The 27,500-nt window shown below is 46.7% G+C and overlaps 3 protein-coding genes across 4 annotated transcripts in view; all 3 read right to left on the minus strand.

Annotated features, from left to right (window-relative positions):
- The window catches only part of gng12a (guanine nucleotide binding protein (G protein), gamma 12a), a 31,838-nt gene extending 24,001 nt beyond the window's left edge, over window positions 1–7,837 (minus strand). The window contains exon 1 of the mRNA XM_060059647.1: window positions 7,461–7,837. The gene's annotated coding sequence lies outside the window, so the exon portion shown is untranslated. The remainder of the gene's footprint in view (window positions 1–7,460) is intronic.
- Window positions 1–27,500, minus strand: part of scinlb (scinderin like b) — a 305,691-nt gene that overhangs the window by 262,122 nt on the left and 16,069 nt on the right. The window contains exon 17 of one of the 2 annotated variants that reach the window (XM_060059640.1): window positions 26,921–27,382. The exons of the other annotated variant lie outside the window; for it this stretch is intronic. Within the exon in view, the coding sequence (XP_059915623.1) occupies window positions 27,222–27,382 (161 nt within the window). The 3' untranslated portion in view covers window positions 26,921–27,221. Of the gene's footprint in view, window positions 1–26,920; window positions 27,383–27,500 lie in introns of those variants that run through there. 2 annotated transcript variants of the gene reach the window in all.
- On the minus strand, window positions 8,171–26,210 carry wls (Wnt ligand secretion mediator). Its single transcript, XM_060059642.1, has 12 exons — window positions 25,954–26,210; window positions 22,547–22,819; window positions 19,059–19,183; window positions 18,348–18,509; window positions 17,659–17,795; window positions 15,198–15,366; window positions 14,658–14,755; window positions 13,778–13,841; window positions 12,665–12,808; window positions 12,202–12,285; window positions 11,861–12,029; window positions 8,171–9,201 (listed from the first exon to the last, which is right to left on the minus strand). Exons 1-12 carry the CDS (start codon window positions 26,057–26,059, stop codon window positions 9,095–9,097), a joined length of 1,638 nt encoding a protein of 545 aa, XP_059915625.1. The 5' UTR covers window positions 26,060–26,210; the 3' UTR covers window positions 8,171–9,094.

The following is a 27,500-nucleotide window of genomic DNA, read 5'->3' on the forward strand; positions in this document are numbered from 1 at the left end:
GGGCTAGCATTTGTAGGCTATGCTCATATTAGCAAGTTAACAAGTTGTAGCAGTCACAATCTCCACGGCAACCCTTTTGAAAGCCTGAGGCCGAAGTTGACCGCTAATGAATGCTGTGATGCTACGGGCATGTGTTACCTGATTAAGATTATTCTTCAACAAAAGCCATGCTTTGTTGTTCAACTCCATCTGAAACTGGGCTTGTAAAGCTCTTTAAGCAGCAGGCAACTAAAGTTAAAAGTTCACTAGTTTGGAACACTTTGTAGTTAAGGGCCCACTTTACTAAAAGCTTAAGATATTCCAGAGCTGTTGCTGTGGTATAACATGACTTAATGTTTTCTAACAACTTTATCAGACAGATTTTCTCATTGAGGGCAATCAAAAAGCTTAAATCTATCAATATTTTTTTTTTATTTTCTTAGTTTCCAACAAAGCTATATACATATATATAATATAAAGCGGCAGATACAAAATGCAATCCTCTGAAGGCCATAAGGGAATATGATCCGAGGGCGCCACTCTGTGGCACAAGTCAGAACTGCAGCGTAATACGGGTTAAGTAACTTGTTTTCGAAATTGGTAAATCCGTAAAAATAAAGCAAAAATAAATAGGTGTCTCTACGTTGTAAGGTAACACTTTATTCCTGTTTTGAAGGCAATCTAATTACAGCTGTGACTGTTATTATTTCTTCTCTCTCAGGCGTGTTACTCTTTGTCAGCTCAGCTTGTGTGAACTTGCCCCGACCAGCAGATATATGGGCTAATCAGGCTGATAAAAATGATGAGTCTGCATGTGTGATGGAACCTGTCTGTGTGTGTGTGTGTGTGTGTGTGTGTGTGTGTGTGTGTGTGTGTGTGTGTGTGTGTGTGTGTGTGTGTGTGTGTGTGTGTGTGTGTGTGTGTGTTTGTGTGTGTGTGCGTGCTTGCGTGCGTGCGTTTGCAGCCCCTCCTCTGTGGTTTGTATGTATGTGTGTGTTTGTGTTTGCAGGCATTTATGCAAATGGTGATGTTTTGTGTGTGTGTTTTAACTTGTGTTCTTGAGCATATTTTTAAGCAAGTGTGCATGCACACACACACACGAACACCAGGTGGGGAATAGAGTGAGAAGGAGATAGAGTGACACAGAGAGACAGAGCGGAGAGAGAGAGGGTTCTGCGTGTGGCGCTGGTCACATTACAGTAAGCCTCATTGTTGCTGGGGGTTTATAAATAACCTTTTGTCAGCTGGAGTCTCCCTTCTTCTTCTCCTCCTCCTCCTCACTGTCCATTATGCACTACTAGCCTCTCCATGGCTTTGTTGGCCCACTCCCACACCTCCAAAAGCCCCTTGCAGCTCCAGAGTCCCCCCTGTTCCCTACGGTCTTTCCCTCTGCCGTGTTCCCTGACGCACACCACGGCAGGACACCGACTGCACACATCAGCCTGACTCTCCGCAGTGCCTGGACGACTACATTCCTCACAGCGCTAGAACGGGTACGTTTGTGTACGTGCTCATGTGGAAATGAATCGAGATCGCAAATCTATTTTTTGGGCAAGCTTTCCATTCTGGAAAGCAAACGTGATGGTGCTTCAGAGGTAAACATCAGGGTGGACGAATCAGCATCCAGCCGGATCCGCCTGGCCTCGTCCGGTGTAGGTGAGCCAGATGGGGGTGGCTACGTCACGTCATGGATATTGCGTATGCTCTGCTAGTTTAGTCTGAACCGGTTGACTGGAATCCCTGAATGTGAGGGTTTCCGCCGCTCGCTGAAATGCAACGCGCTAAACACACTACACACACACACACACACACACACACACACACACACACACACACACACACACACACACACACACACACACACACACACACACACACAACACACACACACACACACACAACACACACACACACACACACAGGATGGCCGTACACAGCATGTGGTTAATCACTGTGTTTACACAGCTATAGTTCCCACCATGGGCCTGACATTAAAGATAAATAAACGTACATGAATTTGTATGAGACACACCTATTGACGTCACACATGTACGTACAAACACACCCACACACACAATAAGAAAAGGGGGTTGAGTGTGTTGTAGTCCATTCCAGGTCAATATTGCGAACGGACTGCTGACGCTTCCATATAAATTAAGAATGAACGCAATAAACGCCAACATGGCGGCCACCCGTGGAGCTCAGTATCCCACCGTGGGGTTCGGTTGACAGTGATGAGCAGTCCTGCCTCTCTGGCCCGCCCCTTTACTGTCAACAGGACGACCGTCAGAGGGACTCTGATATTGTTATCACCGTTACAAGGAACTTTGCCCGCCTGTCCGAGGTATACACGCTAAACACGTTAAATCCCCTTATCTACTTCCTGTTCCCCGTCCGATCACAGTCGAGGCAGTCTCAGGTATCGTCATCCACATCGTCATCAGTGCCATCAGGCCAGTGTGAGTCAGGGCGGTGTGCGTCTGACTCCAGGTGATGTGATGTGTGTGTGTGTGACTTCCTTCCACAGACAGAGAAGCCTGACCCATATACAGAACCCCTTCAGAGGAGACACGCACCTCGGAACAGGAAATAGTGATGAAGAAATATTCAGTGGCTATCTCTAACACAGATTCTAACCATCCCCACCCTGTTTCTCCTTCAACCCCAATTCTACCTTTCTCTCTCGTGACACCACCTTTATTCTCTGTCTATTTCTCCATCAGCCTCAATCTGCCGTCTCTCTCTCTCGCTCTGTGTCTGTGCTGACTGTCATTCCCCTCTCTGCCACAACAGACCGCTGGGGGGAGGATTGGAAGTAGGGAGAGGGAGGGTGGGGGGCATGTGTGTGTTTTTGTGTGTGTGTGTGTGTGTGTGTGTGTGTGTGTGTGTTTTTGTGTGTGTGTGTGTGTGTGTGTGTGTGTGTGTGTGTGTGTGTGTGTGTGTGTGTGTGTGTGTGTGTGTGTTCGTGTGTGTGTGGCTGATTAATTGAAAGCCTGGTTATTCTCTACAGAAGTGCATGAACTGAGGGTTCCTTCAACAGCAACTCTCTCTCTCTCTCACTCTCCTTCTCTTTCTCTTGTTTTCTCGCTCTCTCTCTCTCGATTGAGGCGAGATAGTTGCCATGGCAACCCCTTTCCTGATGTCGATCGGTGGAAATGTGCACATCTGGGTTTTTCTCTCCATCAGATTAGTGCATACGCGCTAATGCTTCCTGAGGCCTGCACCACGGGCTCTGATATAATCATGCTTCTTGTTTTACTCACAGTTTAGATTTGAATTGTTCCAGGGCCAGTAGCATAGTGGCCTATGGTGACGCGCCATTACGCCCAGTCATTCTAGTTATTATTTTTCTTATTACGAAAGCATTAAAAAAGAAACCTGATAGTGATAGGTGGGACTCGTTATTTTCTTTCGTGCCCGTGGTTGATTTAAAACAAGCAGGCTCACACACTGAAGCCCCTCGGACATCGAACCAACCTAGTGCTCAGCTTCTTCCCCCTCACCTACAACAACAATACACAGCCCAAACACTGTGGCGAGACTCAACCATGATACATTCAAAAGGCCCAAACTACACTGAAGCAAACGGGTAAAGCATCACTGGTTCCTCACGATTGCCACATACTGTACACTCACGCTGGCAAAGAAAGGTGAAGCAATATGCGCAATTCCCTAGGATTTCTCCAATTGCGCTCTGTTTCTTACAGCTGTCGTAATCAAAACATCTACACTAACATCACGTCCCCACTGACCATCTGGCCCTCGACCTGATGGGTTACCTAGTAGGAGCTGGAGAGAGAGAGAGAGAGAGAGAGAGAGAGGGAGGGGGAGAGAGAGAGAGAGAGAGAGAGAGAGAGAGAGAGAGAGAGAGAGAGAGAGAGAGAGAGAGAGAGAGAGAGAGAGAGAGAGAGAGAGAGAGAGAGAGTAGAAAGAGGTAATTACTAACGATTATACATAACGTTAATTAACCGAGAGAAACACTCTTTTGAAGATGTCTGTAATGTATATCTGTCTGTCTGTAGAGAATCTGCATGCGTGCATGAGTGTGTGTGTGTGTGTGTGCGTGCGTGAGTGTGTGTATGCGTATGGGTCCATATGCGTGCATGTCATACGAGGATGCTGGCACTCGAGAGGAAACCCTGCATCCATCATTCTTGTCCATAAACAAAACCACGGTGACCAAGTGTCTTGCAGTCGAAGAGAGGAGATATTATAGCCCTTCCCCTCACACACACACACACACAAACACACACACACACACACACACTGGCTCAAAGACTAGAAGAGCTGCAAATCAAGTCAGGCTGCATTCTTGGCCTTCACGTAGCTGTAATGGAATCCTTGCACCAGACAGCCAGGCAGACAGGCAGAGAGGGAGACAGGCAGAGAGGGAGACAGGCAGAGAGGGAGACAGGCAGAGAGGGAGACAGGCAGAGAGGGAGACAGGCAGAGGGTAGTCAGGCAGAAGGGGTACATGGAGACAGGCAGATAGACAGGCAGACAGGCAGACAGAAAAGCAGACAGGCAGACAGACAGAAAGTAGAAATGCAGAGAGGTGGGAGGACAGGCAGACAGTCAAGCAGGCAGGCAGACGGACAGAAAGGTCGACATGCAGATAGGCGGTCATACAGGGCAGACAGACAGGCAGGCAGACCGCATGCAGTCTCTACACCTAGCAGTTAAAACAATGGCCCCCACTGTTTCTCCAAGCTGAACTTGCATGGAAACCAGAGGTCCCACCGACATAAGCCTCGTGGTATGACCAACCCCCCCCCCCCCCCCCCCCCAAACCCCACACCCGGCCCCACCCATCACCACACCCGGCCCCACCCATCACCCCCACCCTGGAACAGCAAAGGAACTGCTCCACACAGAAACACACACACACACACACACACTGTTCTTTTTATACATTTAGTGCATTAAAGATGTTACTAAATGAGAGTCACTAGAGTCACTAGAGCAGGGCCGCAGGCAGTCCCGTGGTGCACCAACAACGCCGCACAGAGGACGGGCTTGTGTGGCGGCGCGAAGACGGCCGCGGCTCAGAGACGAGCAGGGAGGGACAGATGAACCTCCCTGGAGGCTACATAGCTGTGTGATCGCTCCTAGACAGCGATCGGGAACTTTGCAACTGACGCATAAAGCCAAAGAAAGAACACGGTGGGGGGGGGGGGGGGGGGGGGGCGGCTAGGGTAGGGTCGTGGGGGGGGGGCTAGAGAGTCCACAACATCCTGCTGAGGGCTTCTGGGTTCATTCCCTTCCATGCTGCAGGGCTGCTGCTGCTGCGCCCACGCTCGGGCAGGGCGCCCGACACACACCTGCTCGTCCAGACGGCGGATCTGAACCTAATGGAAGTCACTTTGGATGGAAGCGTCTGCCAAATGACTCAATGGTGAGACGTGCGTCTGCGTGTGTGAGCGTGCATGTGCATGAAGGGTGGGGCGTATGGGGTGCCTCAATCGCAAAGCCGAAAGAGGAAATGTCCCAAGAGGCTCCAATTTCCTTGGAAACCCCCAGAGAGCACCCAACTGAGACCACACCGTTCACTTTGTGGTGCACTAACACTCACACCTTTACGTTTGCTAGCTCACAGTTGAAATCTCCCAATGCATCACACAACGGCAAAGGGCCATGAGACGCGGGGGGGATTATTGTGATGGTGAACGGGTGCTGATGACTGAACACAGTGGCTCAGTGATCGCTGCGAAGAACGGCGCAGCGGGCGTCGTTGTTGTTCACCGTGCACGTTGACAAGATGAGACATGGCAGTTACATACATCATGCATCAGTCATCCACTCAGGTCACCAGTATAGAAAGGTCAAAGTGCACCCGATGAGGATGCGTGTGTTTGGATGATTGGGTGGGTGAGTGAGTGAGTGAGTGAGTGAGTGAGTGAGTGAGTGAGTGAGTGAGTGAGTGAGTGAGTGAGTGAGTGAGTGAGTGAGTGAGTGAGTGAGTGAGTGAGTGCAACCAAGACCTACAAAAAATGTATTACATATTTCTAGAAATTAGATTATTTTGTGAGATTTCCCTCCCCCCGCCCCGCCACACACTCACCCACCATTGCCACCTCTCTCTCGCTCTTTCGCCCACATCACACTGCGTTGGACATTAAGGGACCTGTTTCGGACGCCAGGGTTGAGGACACAATTCACTTTTTTCACAATAACCACCGGTATTCTAGGAAGTAATGCAGGCATTATGTCGCCCTAACTGTGAATGCAGAGGGTTTGCCAGCCCACTGCTCTATGAATGGAGAGAGAGATACAGAGAGAAATAGAGACAAAGAAAGACAGACAGTGAGAGAGAGAGAGAGAGAGAGAGAGAGAGAGAGAGAGAGAGAGAGAGAGAGAGAGAGAGAGAGAGAGAGAGAGAGACAGGTAGAATGGTAAAGAAACCTCATTCTATGTCTATGACCTAGTCTCCAGTAAAGTTATTATTCATCTAGTTTAATACTATGTTGCGGCTTATTTTTTAATTTTTGTTACCATGCCAATAAAGCCATTTTAATTTGGAGAGAGGGAATGATTGAGAGAGTTAGAGAAAAACAGAGACACAGAAAGACAGCCAGCGAAAGAGGGAGAGAGAGAGAGGTAGACAAGTCATTCTATGACCTGGTGCACCGGAATTAGGTAATAATTTAGTTTATTATAATCATGCCTTATTTTAAAATGTTTTTTACCATGCCAATAAAGCCATTTTAATCTGGAGAGGGAGAGAGAGGGGAAAAGAGAGCGAGAGCGAGAGCGAGAGCGAGAGCGAGAGAGAGAGAGAGAGAGGGAGGATGGCAGTGGATAGGGTACTAATGAGTTGGACTTATCAATGGCCTGTCTGTATTCTGTCCTTCCCTAATGGCCGGGGGGACAACGACAGTGGCTGTGATGATGTTGCATGTAAACATCATAGCCACTGTCCCTATGTGTGGGGCCTTCGATTTTAGCCATCAGTTCAAGGCAAATTATCCGTTTCTCATGGTCTCTAGTGAACTACACACAAGCTGGCCGAACTGGAAGTGATCAACGTTACAGTACGTGTAGGCTATTACATAAATCCTTACTAGCAAAGGAGTGGTCACCTCGCCTAGGTTCAGCTACTATTCAGAATATAGGGTGTGAAACAAAACAGGATGTATTATGTACACATTAAAGCCTGCTTCATAAGATGTAGGTGGGGCATGTGGACAAATAGGACTGGGAGGAAAAACATGATCTGACGGTATAACATAGAGTCGAGTCGTTCAATCACCTGTTGCATGCGAACACTTTCACCCAAATCACAGTGGAAAGACATAATAAAATATATATATGTTCAGTTAAAATGCTATAATGCCCCCAATGCTTGTTGGCGGATACATAGTACAACATAACAACTTGTAACAGACAGTAAGGTTCAAGGAAATCAAGGTTTTCTATCAGCGTGTCAGTGAGCGCAAACCTGTTGCTGCTGGTGGAGAAAAGGCACCCAGACCCCCGTTTACCTGTCCGGGTCAGCGATCAGCCTTCTGTTGGTGTCTCCTTCCCCTGGAGCTCCTGTCCGGGTCAGCAATCAGCCTCCTGTCGGTGTCTCCGTCCCTTGGAGCTCAGCGGGATCCGTCAACACACTGGGAGGGGACCTGGCTCCCACTCCGATACGCGTAGAGTCAAAACTGGATTAATGTCTTTACACCGAGAGAGGGATGGAAGCGGTAGACTTGAACACTGCTGCCTACTCTTGCCGCTTTCACTTCTTATCTGTAATATTTAATTATCTTTGACTTTTCTCCACGGTTTGACTGGACGTCTCCTCCTCACCAGGGCTTATTTTCTTCCAGTTGAGGCTTCGTGACGAGAACCGCGGAACTTGGTCGGGTGGATGAAACGAGATGCCACGACCCCTAGCGGAGGTTCAGAGAACATGTGTGTGTAGAGATATGGTGGAGTGTGATTTATAGAGCCGCCTTGCAGAGGCGCACATTACCTATAAATCAGAGCATTCTTTTTAGGCCCCATGTTAGAGACCCTAGATTCCACTAGTGAATATGCTGAACTTTTTTTATTTTACCTCATTTAATCAGGAAATCTAATCACTGAGATATTATATTTCACAAATGAGCAGTGTAAATGCTACATGAACAAAATAAAGAGCAGACAAATACAATACGCAACAAAAAGGCAGGAGCTCAAGTAAAAGAGAATGAAAACACAGATATAAAGTAAAAGATTTTATTTAAATTAGAATAAAATGCACAAAATAACTAGGGCCCATGTGTAAAAGGCTCGTCAACTTCAAATCTCTCTCAAACAACAAGGATACTACTTCATGCGAATACATTATAAATTGATTATAAGCACTTTAGAAAAAATTGATATCTACATTGTAACAATGAATGACATTACAAGATCCATTTCGCTCACCGAATAACACCTATGTAGAGTCTGTACATTTCCCCAACAATAATAAAAAAAGGTAACATTAGAGAATAGCTTCTCCCTTTATCTATGTTCTACGAGAGCGTATTGGTGTGAGTGCACATAGAGGAAGCCTTCGATGAGACCATTAGGCCAACATGAAAATATAGGACTAGAAAAACATACATTCCCTATAAAAATCCAAATTGGTCATTTACTAGCCAATAAAACCCTGTGGTCCATCCCATAACAGAAAGACCCAGGTTGGGTTTCAGTCAGTCATTCTACTGTGAGCCTACCTACCTAACAGAAGACTCTGGTGTAACGACTGCTTTTAACAACGGCTACAACACTGATCTGGATGGTTTGAAATGAAGGGTTTTGTAATATGTACCACCCCATACGAGTTCGCACAAAGTACCAAAAAAAATAAAATAAAAAAAACACTTTACAAAGAACTGCAACCGATGAAACAACAAGACGGATAAGTCGTTGTGATTGGTCAGACTCCTGGAGACAGAGTGAGAGAGGACTTTATCCCAAGTGTCCATGATTGAGTCAGGCAGTGGAGTGGAGAGGAGTGTAGAGCCATAGAGAGGAGCGTAGAGACCCTACCCTAGCTGACGAGAGGCCCCTTAGTGTCGTTGATATAAAAAAGGTTATGACTTTAGGGCCCCTAGGGAGCAGGAGGCAGCAATCAAGGGCCCGGCCCGGCGGAGAGGGGCTACTCCTGTGCCGCCTTCCCCGTCATCTTGTACAGCTCCGTGGGCCCGTCCACGTGGGTGATGGTGGTGGTCAACTGGATCTCCTCTCCACTGGCTCCGGTGTCACCTAACACACACACACACACACACACACACACACACACACACACACACACACACACACACACACACACACACACACACACACACACACACACACACACACACACACACACACACACACACACACACACACACACACGTTAGCTTGGAGGGTAACACTACTCGTCTACTTGTTTATGTGAACATTGTCAAACCCAATATGTTCAAAAGATACCAGTATGCCCAATTCAATAATCGAACCATCCTTCTCGAAGCAGAACATGGATGGTTTTCATTTACCAACCTTTCCCCACCCCTTTTCCTCCTCCTCCCCTTTTGGAAGGAAGCCTGGAGTCCATTAGCTACAATGACTTGGACCAAGGCAGTCACCCCTTCCCCTGGGGATCTGTTTGTTCTCCTTCTCTAGCTAACTGTTCCCAGACAGGTAGCCATTAATGAGGAAATGCATTCAGCCAGCTGCTTCTCTGTGTAGAAACACATGAACTCTAATGTGTCCGAGAAGCTGGTACCACTACATTGTTGATCAGAATGTAGGCAATACCGTGATGCACAGCGCAGAACGAGTGGGGGTTTCAAGTGGGGTTAGAATTTAAAATATGTAAAACTATAACTACAAGACTACATGGACATGGAGTCACAAAAAAGCTTAGGGACAGTGTTTCAGTGACTTTAAATCACCACTACATAGCGAGAAATCATCCAATAGAGGGGGGTATGACTCCCAAGGATGCTCTTATGGGCCCCTTCTTATTCAAAATACCCCAATGAGGACTTTCACTGACACCATCCCATCTAGTTACTTCAAGACGTGGCGCCGTATGCACAAAGCTTTTTATCTTACTGCTAGGATTGCTCCTAACACGCGCTAAAAGTTTTTACGTTTTTTTAAAAAAGTAATTCACAAAGCCGCTGAGACCTACTCATGCTAGGATAAATCACTAAGAGTGAACTAAGAGTGACGCCCCTTTACACCGTACTGACCGCTTCTAAACTCGTGCACTCTCGTGCACGAGATTAGAAGCGGTCAGTACGGTGATTGCAGGCGGTCTCGGTGAAACTCATCCGCAACAACCCCGAAAAGGCTCCAAATGAAGTCCTACCTGCAGTTAGCAGAATACACGCATGACGACAAGTTTGTGCAGCCCACATTAATGACGTATGCATGTTAAAGCGAAAGCTAACAATAAAAATACATCAATTGCATTACATCAAGGAGGTGTTTAAAAGCACCCAGCAAACCATTATCCAATGAGAATATTTCCAGCACTTAAACACTTTAAATATCAGCCCATACCTCCGTTCAAGTCCTCTTATCATGATGTATGAAAGCGAAAACAAAATCATTTTACAATAAATGATTAGATCATCATAATCATAAATCAGAGCAGTTCTATTATTTTCTACTTGAAACCAACAGCGCTACTGTTTAAATAATGATCATTATTATTAGTAAAGTGATTCATCCCCATTATTTGAAATAAATAATGTTGATTAAAGTCATGTATTACCATTAATACATGAGACAAATAATGATGGTTTAAGCGATTTATTTATGTATTAAATAATTAAAAAGGTAATTTGTAACATTTGTAACATTGTGTGTTTTAACCATCACTGATGGTTGCGATATTCCCAAAACGTCAGCATTGCAAAGTTGCATTTTCCCTGTTCCCAATTCGCAGTCCTCCATTGTCTCCAAATAATTTTGTCTCGCTGCAGCAATTTTCAGATTCTTTGTGGATAGGTCTTACTGAGTTAGGAGTCCTCTCGAGGACATTTTAGCCCTCCTAGACTTAGGTGCTACTTTTAGGCTTAGATACTTTGTGAATTGCTCTTAGCAAAATAAAGACTGACACGTCCATTATTTTAGGAGTTTCTCCTAAATTTGCCACATAGCGGATACTTTTAGCCCCAAGATTCTTTGTGAACGTGGCCCCAGGACATGGACCAAAATAAAATACAATAAATCATGGCTGGTCTTTCTTCATATATTTGCGACCCAAATGTATTTGTGCCTACTTCAGGTATTCATAGGGCTGTAAGACGTAGCAATGGCACAAGTCTGCACTGGTGCTAAAAAAGATTTTTTACAATTACATTGTAACTCATAGCAATGATTTACAGCTAGCTGGGATTTGTGACGATAGCTCAGCGCTGCTTTGGCAGAGCTGTTCCCCAGCCATCGGGACAAACCCTCCCACTTTCTGAAAGCCATGTCCCGTCACAACCTGCGGTTTTACGCAGAAGTCTCACTGAAATGGTTGGAAAATGCTGTTTGAATTCAGTTGGATAGGGCCTCTTAGGAAAGGGGTCCGAGAATTCGGGGGGAATGGGCATTTGCATACCAGCCGAAAGCTACAGGGTTTAATCCCATGCACAAAACCTTCTTATAGGCACCGTGGAGCGAGCTGCCAAACCCGTGACCCCTCCTTAAAGACATGCGTCCTATTCCACTAAGAAAATTCAGAGAAATGCACAGCTAAATTACTAATTAGTAAATACAAGCAAGCACGCAGAACAAGAGCCATTGAGGCACTAGTGTTAACCTGGCATGCGATTCCCTTTGGGCCAGATCTACCGTTAAACACTATAAGCTAGTTCATTGACATTCTAGCATTTGCCTTTTCAGAAAGCCAAGGGTGCCTTTGAGTCGGACAACGTACTTATGATGCACTGTCCACCGGACTGGTTGTCTCCGTAGCGCTTGTGCGACGGCGCGTACAGGAACATGATGGCGAACACGTAGAGGTTCCACATGCCGTAGATCCCCGTGAAGAACGCGCTGTTCAACTCCAGCTTTTGGCTGCCCCATTGCCAGTGGCCTTCCATCACCTAGAGAGAGAGAGAGAGCGAGAGCGAGATCGACACAGAGACAGAGGGAGAGAGAGAGAGATCGAGAGATAAACAGAGATCCCTGCGGTCAGGGTGCTAAAGCCGCAGATGGGACTCCTCGTCCGGGCATCTGTAGAAGGAGGCCGCGCCTCTGGCTGAGGCCCAGACTCACCTGGCTGAGGATGAAGAAGATGACCGTCATGGCAGCGCAGAACAGAGTCACCAGCATGAGGAACTTGAACCTGAATATCAGGCCCTGTGTGGGGCGACGGGAAACGGGTTGAGAACACTTTCTATAGGACGGACCTCTTCTGAGTGCCAGAAATTACATTTTGTAGTTTAGCCAATGCGTTCATCTTAAAACAACGAGTGTGTATGTGAGGATGAGAACAAGCAAAGCAGATCATCAACATTGCAAGCTCAATAATTATACAGTAGTCTAAGAACTGCACAACCTCGTTTCAAAATGAATAGATAAATTGGACAGGGAAGAGGAGCTTCACCAATAGCTCTGACTTTAGTTTAAAGCCTTTCTCTTCGATCTACCAAACCCTTTAAGGCTTGGAGGGGGGGGGGGGGGGGAAAGGAGAGAGAGCGAGAGAGCGAGAGAGCGAGAGAGCGAGAGAGCGAGAGACCTCGTAGTGGAGCCTCCTGGCCTTGGACATGGCCGGCAGGGAAGACCGCTTGCCGCTGATGTTGCGGAACACCTGGAACACCATGAAGCACAGGAAGAGGAAGTAGAGGCAGGCACAGATCCCCGCCACGACGATGAACGCCATCTTGAGCGACGCTAGGTCAAGGGAAACGACTGGCACAGCACTGGAGGGATTGGAGGAATACAATACAACACAAAGTACAATGCAAACAAAGGACAATGCACACTAGGTGTCCCCAACCTCTTTAGGTCCATGGGCCCATTATTAGGGCTGTTATTATTATTAATTTGATAGCATCTTATTTGCACTTACAACTGCCATGAGCAATGACATTTTTTAAAGAATAATGCATTGCCGTGGCCACACATTTAGGCCTTCCTTAAAGCAAGAGAGCCCTGTAGTCCCTGGTAGGGTCTGATGGGGCTCTCGTGATGCTGCTTATAGAAGCTGAATAGAATGTCTTCCAGACTCCACATGCCTGTTCCAAGTAAATGTCAAATCCCGCGTCTCAGCCGGCACTGTTTATGGATGCTGGGAGACAGGGTGGGTGGGGTGAGTAGAGAGCAATGAACTGATGAATCTTGCATCACCTTGGCAAGAAGTAGACCCCTCTGTACACACACACACACACACACACACACACACACACACACACACACACACACACACACACACACACACCTTACTAGATTGGAAAGCACGGAGCTGGTTGTGTACGGAGTACATTCCAGGACAGAGAGAAGAGAGAGGGTAAGGGGGGGGGGTGAAAGAGGCACAATTACAAGGAGGTCAACAGACTTTTTAAATGGCTGCCGTAAGAACGTCATGTTGTCCCTAGCCTTTGAATCCCTTTCCTGGATAAGGTGTGATTCATGTACGAGTTTGGCTAGTGTGCATCAGAAGAGTTTTGTGACTGATAGTTTGGGCTCTACATTATTTAGAGTAGACAAAATTTGTCACCACTGACTATTTACAGTGAGAACCGTCGAGTGCATTGATGCTTCCAACCTCAAAGAATAAACAGACAAACTCATCAACCCCTGTCACACACACATACACAGACACAAATACACACAGAGTGAGGAAGGATACAGCCAGCTCTGTTCCAACGTCTGAGGCCCAGATACTGTAGAAGGGGTTGGTGAGCTGGACTCCCCTATTGATAAAAAGACAACATTACAGATCTTTAAGCTAATCCTATCCTTAAAGGGCTAGACAGTGTAGTGGCTAGAGTGTTTGAATCTCATCAAACAGGTTCTGGGTTCAAACCCCAATGTCAGCAGCCTACCCTTACTTGCTCATTAATAACATGTGAACGAGAAAACACACTTCAAGACCCTTGGATAAAGCATTGACCTCAATGAATATTAAATAGTATAATCACTTTACTTAGCAGCATTTAAAACGGGTGCTACTGTCTAAATTCACACTATTTTAAAGAGTGGTTGTGAATGAATACTTATGCACACATTCACAATTTATTCATCATTTGCAAAATATAACCAGATTCTGTTCCATCCGTCTTGAATTCTCCCTCTGAGTGGACTCCACCGTTCAAATGCAGCTACACTATTTGGAGTAGAATGTAGCACACTCTCAGGTAATCAGTTTACTAGCTTCCATGGATTCAGCACACTGCATTTGTATGCCTATTAGTTTAATATCTGACATCACCGGGTTCACAGGGCACAGAGCACGGAATCATAACACACAGGCCAAGAACAAATGGTGATGTAACTACAAAAGGAGAACATGCTGGTTGTAGCATTGTTGTCGGAGAAGCCGGTATTTCGACCATTTGTTACATATTAACGAACATATTTGTTACATATTGGACTTTTAAATGAAACTGCACACATAATAAAGCTGAAGCTGTGGCCATTTATTGTTAGCATTCAAATGCATTTACGACGGTGCCATTTAGAAAAGCCAAGTACATATTGTGAACCATTAACCACGGGCTTGGCCTCACCTCTCACACATGTCGAAGATGAACAGGCAGAAGGAGCCGAAGACGATGGGTCCCACCTGCTTCCAGTAGATCGAGAACCTGTTCCTCTCCGTCTGGTCCTGGACACACAACACCAAGTTAGCCCCGGCTAGCTCGACCCCCCGCTCCTCCTAACTGGGGGTCCAGGAGACCCCGAGCAAGACGCACGACGAGCTGGCTGCTTGACTCCGCCGTTGGTGTGTGAATGTGTGGATGAATGGGTGAATGTTAGGAGATATTGTAAAGCGCTTTGAGTGGCCACTGGATAGATAAGGGCTATAGAAATGCACTCCATTTACAATTTATTTACCAAGAGGAGACTTTCAGACAGACTGAGGTGCACCCAATTTACTCCTTTTGTCTGCGGATGAAAATGTCAAAGTGAGTGGAGAGCTACTCCATGCGCAGATCTGAAGAGGACTGGTGAAACATCAGCATGACCATTCAGAGAAAAACAATGAAAGATAAATGAAAGGATCCACTGCCTTTGAACATTAAGGAGGAAGGGGCCGGGTCAGGTACCATGAGGTGCTCCCCACAGAAGATGATCCAGAAGGAGAGCAGCATGGAGTAGAAGATGCCCTGCCGTATGTCTCCGAAGAGCAGCATCCAGGTCCAGTCGAAGCCAACGGAGAACCACTCCACGGGGATGTTGATGAAGGTCATGGAGATGCCCAGAGCAAAGATGACCCTGGAAGGTACAGGAATCATTGAACAGGTTACTCGACTGTGGTCTGTCGGCGGGTTCGGTGTAGACCCGGTTAACCTGGGAGGCTCCGTGGCAGACGCTGAGCCCGCTAGTGGGCTGACCCTGTAGGCAGTGAGGACCCAGGGCCCATCCCACCTGGGTTCCTGTGCTACATGTCATCGCCTCTCTTCTCCAACCCACTTTCCCGTCTCTCTTCCCTATCCATAAAAGGCACAAAGATGCCATCTCGCTGGTACACGTTGTCCTACATCTTATTAGCAATATTCCTATAATTATCACAACTTGCAGCCATTAATTACATACCAAATATTAAAACAGAATATTGCAAGTCATTTCGGTGGTTCAAAGAAGTGGATCCACAGGCCGATACAGGACAAAGCATCAGGGGAGGCTGTTTATGTATGCACCGAAACACATGACTCAACAATATCCACCAAGCTAGGATGAGAGAACTGTTGAGGTGCATAAAATAAATTATCAAATAATGACACACACACACACACACACACACACACACACACACACACACACACACACACACACACACACACACACACACACACACACACACACACACACACACACACACACACACACACACACACACACACACACACACCCGGGTGAGTGTGTAGACAGTATGTGACCAAAACACAAATATGTTCCCCAAATGAAAAGAGTCTAGACATATCAGCGTTCAAGGCAAAGTCAAGAATGTTCCCGCCTCATAATCAGAGCAACGTTTCTGGGAAGACCTCGGCTTCAGGTCTCAGCACGCTGCGGAGCGATTAAAGGATAATGGTACAGAGAAGAAACGGAGGGGGGCTGGTCCGTGTAACCGTGGTGACGGAGGTGAGGGCTGAGAGGGAAGCTTCAGGAGGGTAGAGGGAAAAGGTTAATAAGAGTATGTGTAGGCACAACATTTATGTTCGTTATGTCAACGTGAGATAAGGCCTCTGTTATCTGTCAACGCGTAGCAGATAGAAAGAAAGAGAAAAGATAATAATCAGGAAGCCTCAGTGTTTTATCCCGACGTAAACAAGAGTGAAACCACATTGGATTGGTATGCAGAACATTTGGAGCATGAAGCGCACACACACACACACACACACACACACACACACACACACACACACACACACACACACACACACACACACACACACACACACACACACACACACACACACACACACACACACACACACACACACACACACACACACACACACACACACACACACACAGGGTCTCTAACAGACGCTAAAGCCACAGAGTTCTTCCTCACTACATTAAACCAACTTGCACTCAGTTTTGACACACGCCCATCACCCAAACAGAACTATTTGTCCCTTCAGACCCAAGAGTGCTCCGGACCCATGACATCACTGCCACTAAAGCTTTTACAGCATTAAATAATTATTGGCCTTCACAAATAGGCTGGAGTGGCACTGCCCGTCGGCCATCTGGGAATCACATCTGTGGAAGACCAGGAGGACTGTAGTGTGTATGCGAGTGTACGTGCATTACTAGCTAGTATGTCGTGTAATGTTTTACATGCTTGGCTAGGTCTTTCCTGTAGTGCTCGTCCCAGACACACTGGCATGACTCTGGTCTGGTTCTTCCAGAGGTTGGCTAGCGCTACTAGCACTATTTTACACTGCGTGCGACATTCTGATCACGCACTCCAGTAAATGCTTGCTGACCCTCACACCGTGTGTGTGTATCTGCGTTTAAGAATCAACTTCCTGCTTGTTTTTCGCTGAATCTTGAGCCATCATGTGGAGTTCACTCAGTGTCTGGACATGTTTATTCTTACCATTATGTAACCACAAGTCAATATCACATAAAATAAAAGTCCCTTGTATTGTTTAACAGCATATCTTCCATCAATCTCAAAGAAGCCATATCAACATACAGGAGCCCTTTATAGCCTTTAGTGCCGAGTGCTCTGAGACCTTTAACCAGGGAGCCAGATGTACGCGTGCAGGCCGGCGCTGCAGTTCCACCTCCGCTGCAAGGGGACCGATGAGCTCACTAAGCAGATGTTCTGAGGTTCAGAGCAGAGTGCTTCTTTAGGGGCACGGAGAGCGACGGTGTAGGTCTGGGTCCAGAAGTTTGTGGTTTACTGGATTTGTGGCCGCGCAAGTAGTAGTACAAGAGTAGCCAGGTCGTTTTATGAATATTTACGTCCACATGACGCATGTAGAGAATTATTTTAGCGGCCATCCCAATTCAATAGCATCCAATGCATAAAAAGACAAACTGAATTACTTCTCCAGCAGCACGGGGGGCCGGGTCATGAGGGTGATCCGTCTCCAGTACCAGACGAGGACGATGAGGATGCTGGGGGTGAGGAAGGTCTTCATGGCGAACCAGACCTTGGTGAAGCCTCCGTTCTGGTGGATGCCCTGCAAAAAACAGCGCGTCAACATCTCATGATTCATCATTTCAGTAATGCAGTGTATACTGCTACCCTATTAGGGTCCACCTCAACGGCCTGTGATGATTATTTTGATTTAAATAACTACGACGCATATTCTGTGAATTGGTGTTTTCTGTATGTACATTGTTCTGTAGTTTTAAAAATAAAGTTCTAGTGTTTGTCACATGGCTAGCTTTCATCTTGAAGAAGTGTACTGTAAATTGCAGGGATCACTCTTAATTGGTGTATAATCCCAAGTAATTGTTGTGCTTTCGTTAGAACGAGACCTTTATCTACAGACAGAGCGGCTCCTCTACCATGGTGTACGTCACGTTTCTACAATAGCCCCGAGTGGACAAGCGGCTATCAAAAGCAACCCGTCACGTTACGCAGTGCACGTAAACATCGGCTTGCAGTGTCGCCTGCTATAGAGACGATTGATCAATACATATAACACATTTAACATTTTCACATTGTTTATAGTCCATTTATGAACAATATTCTTTGGAAATATACAGTCCCACCGACGCAGACTCACCACCAGTTGGATGTCTTTGACCTCCCCGATGCCTACGTTGATCTTCTTGCGTTCGTGCACGGGCAGGCGGATGTTGAGCAGGTAGTACTTGTGGGACACGCTGCCCAACTCCATGAAGGGCAGGAGGTCACAGTCGTAGTAGCGGCCCTCGTTCTCATAGTTCTGGAGGACAACAGGTCAGAGTTTATCCCACGAAAGACACTGACACACGGTGTCAAGGTTTTGTTGTCGAGTGCAGAAAATAAAGCTTCTGTATTGATGGAATCAATTATTTAACATTTTTCTACCATGAGGAAATCCCCAAAATTAGAAACACTAGTTGGAGGAGGGATCTTGTACGTTAATTGAAGAAATATTAGCTGGAAATTTAGCTGAGATTTGTTTGTATACCCGAGATTGTTATAAATCATACCAATCCCATCTCTGGCCCATTGTGATAACTTCAGAATTGCTATGAGTGAAAAGCATATCTACTCCTCTGTCTTAACGCACCGCAAAGCGATAACCTAATCACTCTTATGAAAACATAACAATACTCCACTTCATCAACAAGATGAATACGGAATTACACTGATCTCTCTCTTGAGGTACTACAATGCAGTACCTCAAACATGCCCATTTACCACACAACCCTTAAATGACCCAGAGCCAACATTAATGTCCTCCAGTAGGCCCACGCCAAGCAGTTGATGGCAGTGGAGGTCTCCTCACCTTCTGGGTGTTGAATTTACATTTGAGCTCCCTCTGCTCCAGGGAGTGAGCCATCTCCGTCCACTCGCTCAGAGTGTCGTCTCTGTAGGCCAGGGCCACGTCCACTGTAGCCAGGGCCCCCTCCTCTGTAGAAAAGACCAGACGGAGAGTTACGATCAGAACTCACCCTATGAAAGTATAAGGGGCCGCACACTGATCTGCCCTAGCCTGGTCCTACCAGACTCTCGTACTTTGTTTCACTTGTACAGAGAGTCTGGACCTATTAAATTGACAAACGTTAACTCACTTGAAGGCGGGTGTCTGTTGAAGTTTAAAGCTATTGGATCTGCCCAGTGCCACTCTGGATCTGCCATAACCAATCGCTAACGTTTGGCCGGGAATCACGTTGCGCGCAGGCTGTAAACAAACCAGTGACTGTGCGTGAAGATGTCCGTCAACGAGAGCTGACTTTAACGTCATTGTTCTCAGCCACTCCCTCTGTTCGCTGATTGGATGCACACATTTTGGACGGAGAAAACCCACTAACATACCGCAGACCCAGACCTAGTACTGAAGGGAAATCAAAATTGAGCGGAAGTACTTAGGCAGGCGGAGCCAGGCTAGATCTGCACTGCATGGCAACAGAGTTTCACTGATGCCAGGTGAATGAGGTCATCCTGGCGAGGGAGGGGTGTCAGGAGAAAACAGATAAGCCAACCACTGATGTCAAGATGGATGCATTCATTAATACATTTACAACCAACTAGGGCTGCACCATTTAGTCTGCCATGTATGTGGTCCTGTACCAGCCAAAATATGATGGTTTTGGGAGATAAAAACCAAAACCATCATATTCCCGGCACATGCTACTGTGTATATACACGCACACTTTTTTTTCTTTATACAAAATAAGGTTTTTATATACATTGCCCTATAGTAGCTTATGAATATCTTATGGGTAGAGATATTTCATACTAGTGCATTCCATTCCCAAACCCTGTTCATCCCCACTTATTAATATCTGTTGTGGAAAGACAGACAGCCATGTGCATATCTGTATATGAGGAGGATGGAGGAGCCCAGCTGCTAATAAAAAAAAAAGAAGCACAGCTTTCCAGTTTTCTAATTAGGATAAGCTCAACTGGTGATTCTGGTCATATGTGTGGTTCATTATGTAGTTCAAAATACTAATACTTGTACTTTTCTTCAATATATTTAAAGGACAAAAGAGCTCTCAGGCCTGCCAGAGTTACCAGAGCTATCCACCCGGACCAACCGGCGCTAGGCAGGGCAGTCCTGTTGGCGTTCCTCTCTAAATCAAGGTAGCGTGTTTAGACGGGGCCGTGAGCAGGCGGGCTCAGTAACAGATCCGACGCCATTCAAACTGTATCTTTAGATCGCATTACAAAAGGCAAGTGGTCTCCTCCACCAGCAGGCCTTCAGAGAGCCTCTTGTCCAGTATGAAACACGCTGGCACCCACAGAAAGAAACCCTCTGGCCTCGACGAGGAGAGGGGGAGGTGGAGAGGGAGGAACGCACAGAGAGTTATTGGCAGTCAACTTTGTCTGTATTGCCCCGCTCTCATCCTCTCTCTCCTCTCTCATTGGTCCGGTCGATTCCTGAATGTTACGATTACCGCACGCCAACATACCGCCCATCAAGCCGGCACTCATCACCACGGAAACTAATCCTCCTCAACAGCTGTGTTGTTGCTGGACGCTTGCCAGGGGGGGGGGCGGCTTGATTCGAAGGTAGGGGTGAGACAGGTGGGTGGAGCCGCTTCAGAGGTCACCAGGCATGGTGAACACAAGATAAGGCTTATTAGCTCCGTGGAGACAGGGGGTCTTCTGTTCAGGGTTTTAGTGGCTCACCTCACCCAATCAAAAGGGCAGAATTAGTTCATCTCCGTCAGAGAGGCTGGGGTAATAAATGTTTGATATGAATGCATGATTTTACAAGCAGCCGAGAGAGCGTCAGAGCAGGAGATGTTTTATCCGTTAAGGGGTCGAGTGAAAAGGCCAAGATTCTGTGGTTTGGATAAATAGGCTTCGATAAATTTGTTTGACGTTTCCCATGATTTAAAAGGGTATGGCCGATCAAGGAAAAGTGAATATCGAATGTTTAACTGGAAAAATCTAAAGGCATCAAAATGGGAACAACGATATATTCCAACTATATTACCAACGGTAATATACGGTATATATGTGCCATTACAAAAAGATATATGTGGGAGCAATAAATAGGGATCAATGATTGTCTAAATACATCAAATAGTCACATTTCATGTTATAATGAGATGCAGCATAATATGCAACATTTAAACGTAGCATTAAAAAATAGCCCAATCAGGAATAATGCATTAAATCCATCAAACCAAACAAGGCCATAGAGCAGCTCTCCCTGGCCGTTGGCTGACATTGTGTCCAGTCCACTGCGCTCTCATCCCACTGTGACTAGTTAAACACAGGCTGTAGCCCCCAAATCTGATGGGATATTGGGCCTGATCCAAAATGGCGGCCACAACGAACAAGACGTCCTTAACGCAGCACGGCAAAAGGCGTGTTCATCAACACTATCCATGATCATATATGGGCAAGAGCACAAACATCAGACGTAAAGCACTACCCCGAGGAAGTGGATAGGATTGGGCGACAGATTTCCCCTGAGGGCATTAACTATGAAACCTGGAAACACTTCTCCACCTTGATCCATCCCCCTGAAGTTATCCCAGCACCTCCCCCCCCCCGCCCCCCCGCCCCCGCTAACACAGGAGATCCATCACGGTTAGCGCACGCTCACCGAGTGCCACTAGGATGACAGAGAGGGGAGCCACATTCCTGGGAGTCGCTCAGGCCTCCACCCTGAGACTGAGCGGACTACCGACGGACAACAGGACGCCTCAGGAGGGGGGACACACACACACACACACACACACACACACACACACACACACACACACACACACACACACACACACACACACACACACACACACACACACACACACACACACACACACACACACACACACACACACACTTTTCAGGAGCTAGGGTTACAAGGATAAACCGAGCCACTTTCATATCTTGTGTTATATTCTAAGAGCGAGGTGAGGTGCTTTCAGATTAGGATTCCACCATCCTTGGTTACGCACGACGCACGTATTTACCATTTAGAAATGTACCAGACACTGTCCAGTGACTTAGCGCTATTATAAGCGAGTCATTAATGAGCAGGAAGGAGTTAGGAATCACCCCTACATGGTGGACTAGCGGTCAGCGAGACTGACCACGGACCCACCAGCCTGCCCCTACAACACACGGCCTCATAAGAAATCCTTTCTGGAACACGTTAACAAAGTATCCAATGAGAGCAGAGCGCTATACCTCGCCACTGCTCTACTGACGCGTGTTCAAGCATTCACGCGTGTTCTGCAAAGCGCCCACACTACCGTCGGGTAACACACAGGTCACCAGGAGGAGGTCTGCCTGGAGGGCCGGGCGCCTCACCGATCTGGTTGTGCATCTTGAAGGCGATGTCCAACTGCAGGATGACGAGCATGAACTGGAACCAGGGGCTCATCTCCATGTTTTGCTGCGGGATGTGGACGGCGAACACGATGTTGTTGGCCTCGATCTTCTTGGCCATGGCCTCGTCGAAGCTGCGGATGAGCTCGCACTTGTTGGGCCCCCAGGGCATGAACCACTTGGTGCTCTGGTGGCTCTTGGCCGTGTCCACACACTTGTTGGCCATGTACAGGATCACTGAGGTGGGGCTCGGAGCTGGGAGAGAGGAGAGGGACCCAAGGCACAGTTAAAATGGCGGCTTCACTTTTGATGCAACACACAGCATGAAAATAATTGATAATAACAAAGTTGCATTAAGTCACCAAGTTTTTTTTTTGTATACATTCATTGCAGATATTAAGATTGCCGATATTAAAGGCAGGCACCTCAAATCTTTCGGCTGCGAGCACAACGTCCCTAAACAGTCGACTATCCTGCCCCATTACATTTGAGCGGCCGGATCATCAGGAGCCTCACTCCTCAGTCCTCCATGCTGGATTGAATCCACAGCCAAGGAAACGAAAACAAAGTGTCAAAACACCTTCACCGATGTTTAGAGATGCAACTCCCATTAGCCGCGAGGCACGGGGGCTTTTGAAGTGTTCCGAGAGACTGCGGGGAATTTCCCCCAAAGTCAACTTCAGAGGGCCAGCGCGGCTGTACCCTGAAGAGATTGACGAGCTGAGCTGAGCTGAGATTAGGCCCTGTAGTGTCTGGCCAGAGGATGTCACCAGGCATTATAATGCTAATAGGAACCGGCCCCCCGACCGCCTGTGGTGCGGGCCCCTGGCAGACGGGGAGAACAGGACCTGGGACCCCTATGCTAACTCAGGATCCTGAAGGATTCCTGGAGGAGATTCATGTCCCTGGTTTTCTAAAATGGTGGTCTCGTGGCTAAAGGAGGGAGGTTGTGTTGACCAGGCTACGTATAGAAACTGGAAATGAATAAATACACTGCACTGAAACATGTTTTATTTCCCTAGTTCCTAATTCTAATACTCATCTTCTACTTGCACTGAAACATGTTTTATTTCCCTAGTTCCTAATTCTAATACTCATCTTCTACTTGCACTGAAACATGTTTTATTTCCCTAGTTCCTAATTCTAATACTCATCTTCTACTTGCACTGAAACATGTTTTATTTCCCTAGTTCCTAATTCTAATACTCATCTTCTACTTGCACTGAAACATGTTTTATTTCCCTAGTTCCTAATTCTAATACTCATCTTCATCAGCACACTTGCGTGTGCTGATGATTTTTTTTATCTTGAAGTGAATAAAGTACCCATCCCCCTGAAGAAGCATTAACAAGACCCTTAACTATCACAAAAATAAACCTTATTTTAAGTTATGATTAGCCATTGCAGTACATCAGTATATAATCAACCTAGCAGAGTACAACAACAACCTATCAATGCAGTACTTGACCCAACATCGCAGGTCCACTGAAGAGTTCAGGGAGTTCCATCAGAGATGAGCTGTAGTCTAATCTACCCATCGAAACGTTATCAGTCCACATACACCTGAAGTAGTAAAACAAACCCACACTACAGGGAAACTGATGGCTTTGACACAATAACCTTCTCGCTGTCGACCAAAAAAGGCTTTCGCAAACCAGTGTGTGAGATATGTTCTTCTGCCTGTGTCATTTGGTATAATCGACCGTTTCTGCCACTCTTCAACTCAAGCAGAATGATTTTGACACACACACACACACACACACACACACACACACACACACACACACACACACACACACACACACACACACACACACACACACACACACACACACACACACACACACACACAGGGACCCCTCCCGAGTGTGGTTATGCAGTGACCCCAGAGTCCCCCGTCCTCGCGGCTCCTCCAATCTCCAGCGCAGTGGGTCTACTACAATGACCCCTGACCACATGCCGTGATCCGGGGCTTGTCGGGGAAACAAGAGGAGAGAGAGAGAGACTAACCGTCTCCCTCCCTCCTCTCTCTCTCTACTCAATTACCCCGTCGCCCCCGGCCACTGAGCAAACACAATGGAATCCGGCTTCATTAAAACCATCTCAGCCAGGAGCGCACCCAACAAGCTAATTTATCACCTGCCATTTACACAACATGGAGTAGGTCAGAGTTACAGACACACACACACACACACACACACACACTACTTAAAAACACTTAACAACTCAACCATTCCCTCTGGTACAAACGTCCTTCGGAGATTATTAAAAAGAATGAATGTATACTGAATATGAATCTCAGGAAGAAGCGGTCAGTGAGTTATGAGAGCGACTGGAGACATGGAGTAAAATAGAGTGAGACAGAGGGAAAGTAAATACTAGTCTACATTGACAACCAGCTCCCCGTTAGTCAATGTAGCCTAAGCTCAAAAACTATGCTGTTCTTTCAGCATTTAGCCCAAAGGACACACACACACACACACATATTTAATACGGCCTTGACTTCCGTGTGTGTTGGATTTGAAACAAGTTGACAGCACCTCTCCTTGAGGCCAAAGATAACTTTGACAGCTGAATGCACTTCACTGTGTGTGTGTGTGTGTGTGTGTGTGTGTGTGTGTGTGTGTGTGTGTGTGTGTGTGTGTGTGTGTGTGTGTGTGTGTGTGTGTGTGTGTGTGTGTTTGAAACAAGGACAGAGAAGAGAGAGCATTTTAATTTGCTGGGAGGGGGGACAGGGATTGGGGGAAAGGGGAAAACGGAGGGAGAAACGGAGTGAAACAAAAGGTAGAGAAGGATGTTGCCTGAGGCTGCGGCCAGCCAGACATAACATGGAAGGGGGGTAAGGGGGGTAAGGGGGGGGGGAGAACATTGGAGGTTGAATCAATGGGATGTCGCAACAATTAATGATGTTAATTGCCGGTAGGATGGCGACAGGTGATGATTCAGTGATGTGTTCAATGCGAGGAGCTCTTAGCCCTATTGGGTTTTCTTCGTAGATGACGGTGTTCTGCACGCTGCGTCTAGCACACATACCTCCGTACAAAGCAGTGATTTAGCTCCAGGCAATCCATGCAATGTGGCCAAAACTAAGTTTAACAATTACATAGGGAGCTGATACGACTTTAAGATGGCAAAACCCCCCATTGTCAAGTAATGCCATGGTCGAGTCTTCTCTAGTGCAGTAAATAACGTGGAGTTAACCCTTAAATAGCGTTACCCATGACAATAGTTTGTCAATCCGTGCAAGACATGTAGGCCTACTAGAAACCTAACTTTCTTCAAGAGAAAGTATACATTTCCCCCACCTCAACCAGTCGCGCCCGCATTAAAAGGCTAATTTAACACAAAACAAATAAAAGTAAGGGCAAAAAAAAAACTTGAGTGCTTACCAATCAGACCGCCGACCATGAAGGACAACGCCTGGAACAAAAGCAGGATAACTCCGAATATCACCAACTTTTTGGAGCTCATATTCTCAATAATAGCCCCCGCCATCGTACAGAAAGGTAAAGGAGAACCACAAAAACAAGGCGAAACGGGACGATTTCAGCAGCCCACTACCGGGAACGAGGAAAGGAGAGACGAGCTTGGTCCCCGCTGCTCCAGCCTTGCTTTGCCTTTCAACTTCGAAGGAGGAAAAGGGGAATCACATGACCGAATAGCAGCCAGCTTATCCCTGCACACACACACACACACACACACACACACACACACACACACACACACACACACACACACACACACACACACACACACACACACACACACACACACACACACACACACACACACACACACACACACACACACACACACACACACACACACACACACACACACACACACACACACACACAGCACTTCAGCAGAGAGGGCTGTGGAGCGCCACCGCATTGCAAAAGAAGGTTGGCAATGCAGGTTACTATGTCATTGAATGACTGCTATAATAGCGCCTTGTTGTGCGGGTAACCACAAGTCTATTTCAATATATTAGTATGCTTATATTTTATGTTACGCTCATCCTGCTATATGGAAGTAGGTCTAGTAAGTGAAATGCGAGTGTTTTTATAAACCCTTTTTTATTTATATTGTAGCCTATATTATAGCCTATTTATCTCATAGGTTTGAGAAGATTTAGTTATTACCAAAGGTTATAGGCTTACTTTGGTGAACATTGTGGTCATTTAAAACGATCACATTTGCAATCACACATTGTCTTCCGCAATGTTAAAGGTTCTGAGTCGATGTCAATATTCAATATTTTTTTCTTTCTTAGGTCGAAAGACACTTAATTGACTTGAATTGACTGGCATGCAATCATCAATTGAAAAAATGAATTAAAAAAATAAAGCATAATCATTTTACATAGTTTTTTTTAATTCACAAGTACTGAATAGGATACAGGCCTATATAATAAAAGTTTGCATGCAAAGTGCATTTGAGCTGCATTTTAGTACCAATGATGAACACAGTAAAAGTCCAAACACTGTGGTAATGAATTCAAATTATTCAGCAGAAAGCCCTTCCTTCGTTTTTGCAAAACAAGGTGATTTTGGCACTTGGGGATTCCGGGTCCTGAGGAAAACCAGGTTGGTGAAGCGGAGCATGCGGGGGGGTTTGGGAGGGCCGGGGGCCGGGAGCTAGGAGGTATGGGTGTTCAGAAGCGAGCACGGATTCTGTCCAGCGGATCCGTCTCCCACATCTTGGCGTCCCAGGCCTGGAACCAGCCGGTGAAGATGGGGGGCTCAGCCCCCTGCTTGATGGTGGAGATGGGCAGACCCCTGCGCCCGGAGGGGTCTGAGTCCACGTACTCCTTGGCTGGAGGAGAGGGGGATGAGAGACTGTTTTAGGACTCACTTTCCAGGCCTTCAGCACGCGCTGTTAGCCAAAGACACCTGCAGTGATACAGATACACCCCCTTCCCACCCTCCGATGC

This window comes from Gadus macrocephalus, chromosome 8 (genome assembly GCF_031168955.1).
Source record: "Gadus macrocephalus chromosome 8, ASM3116895v1".
Taxonomy (NCBI): Eukaryota; Metazoa; Chordata; class Actinopteri; order Gadiformes; family Gadidae; genus Gadus; species Gadus macrocephalus.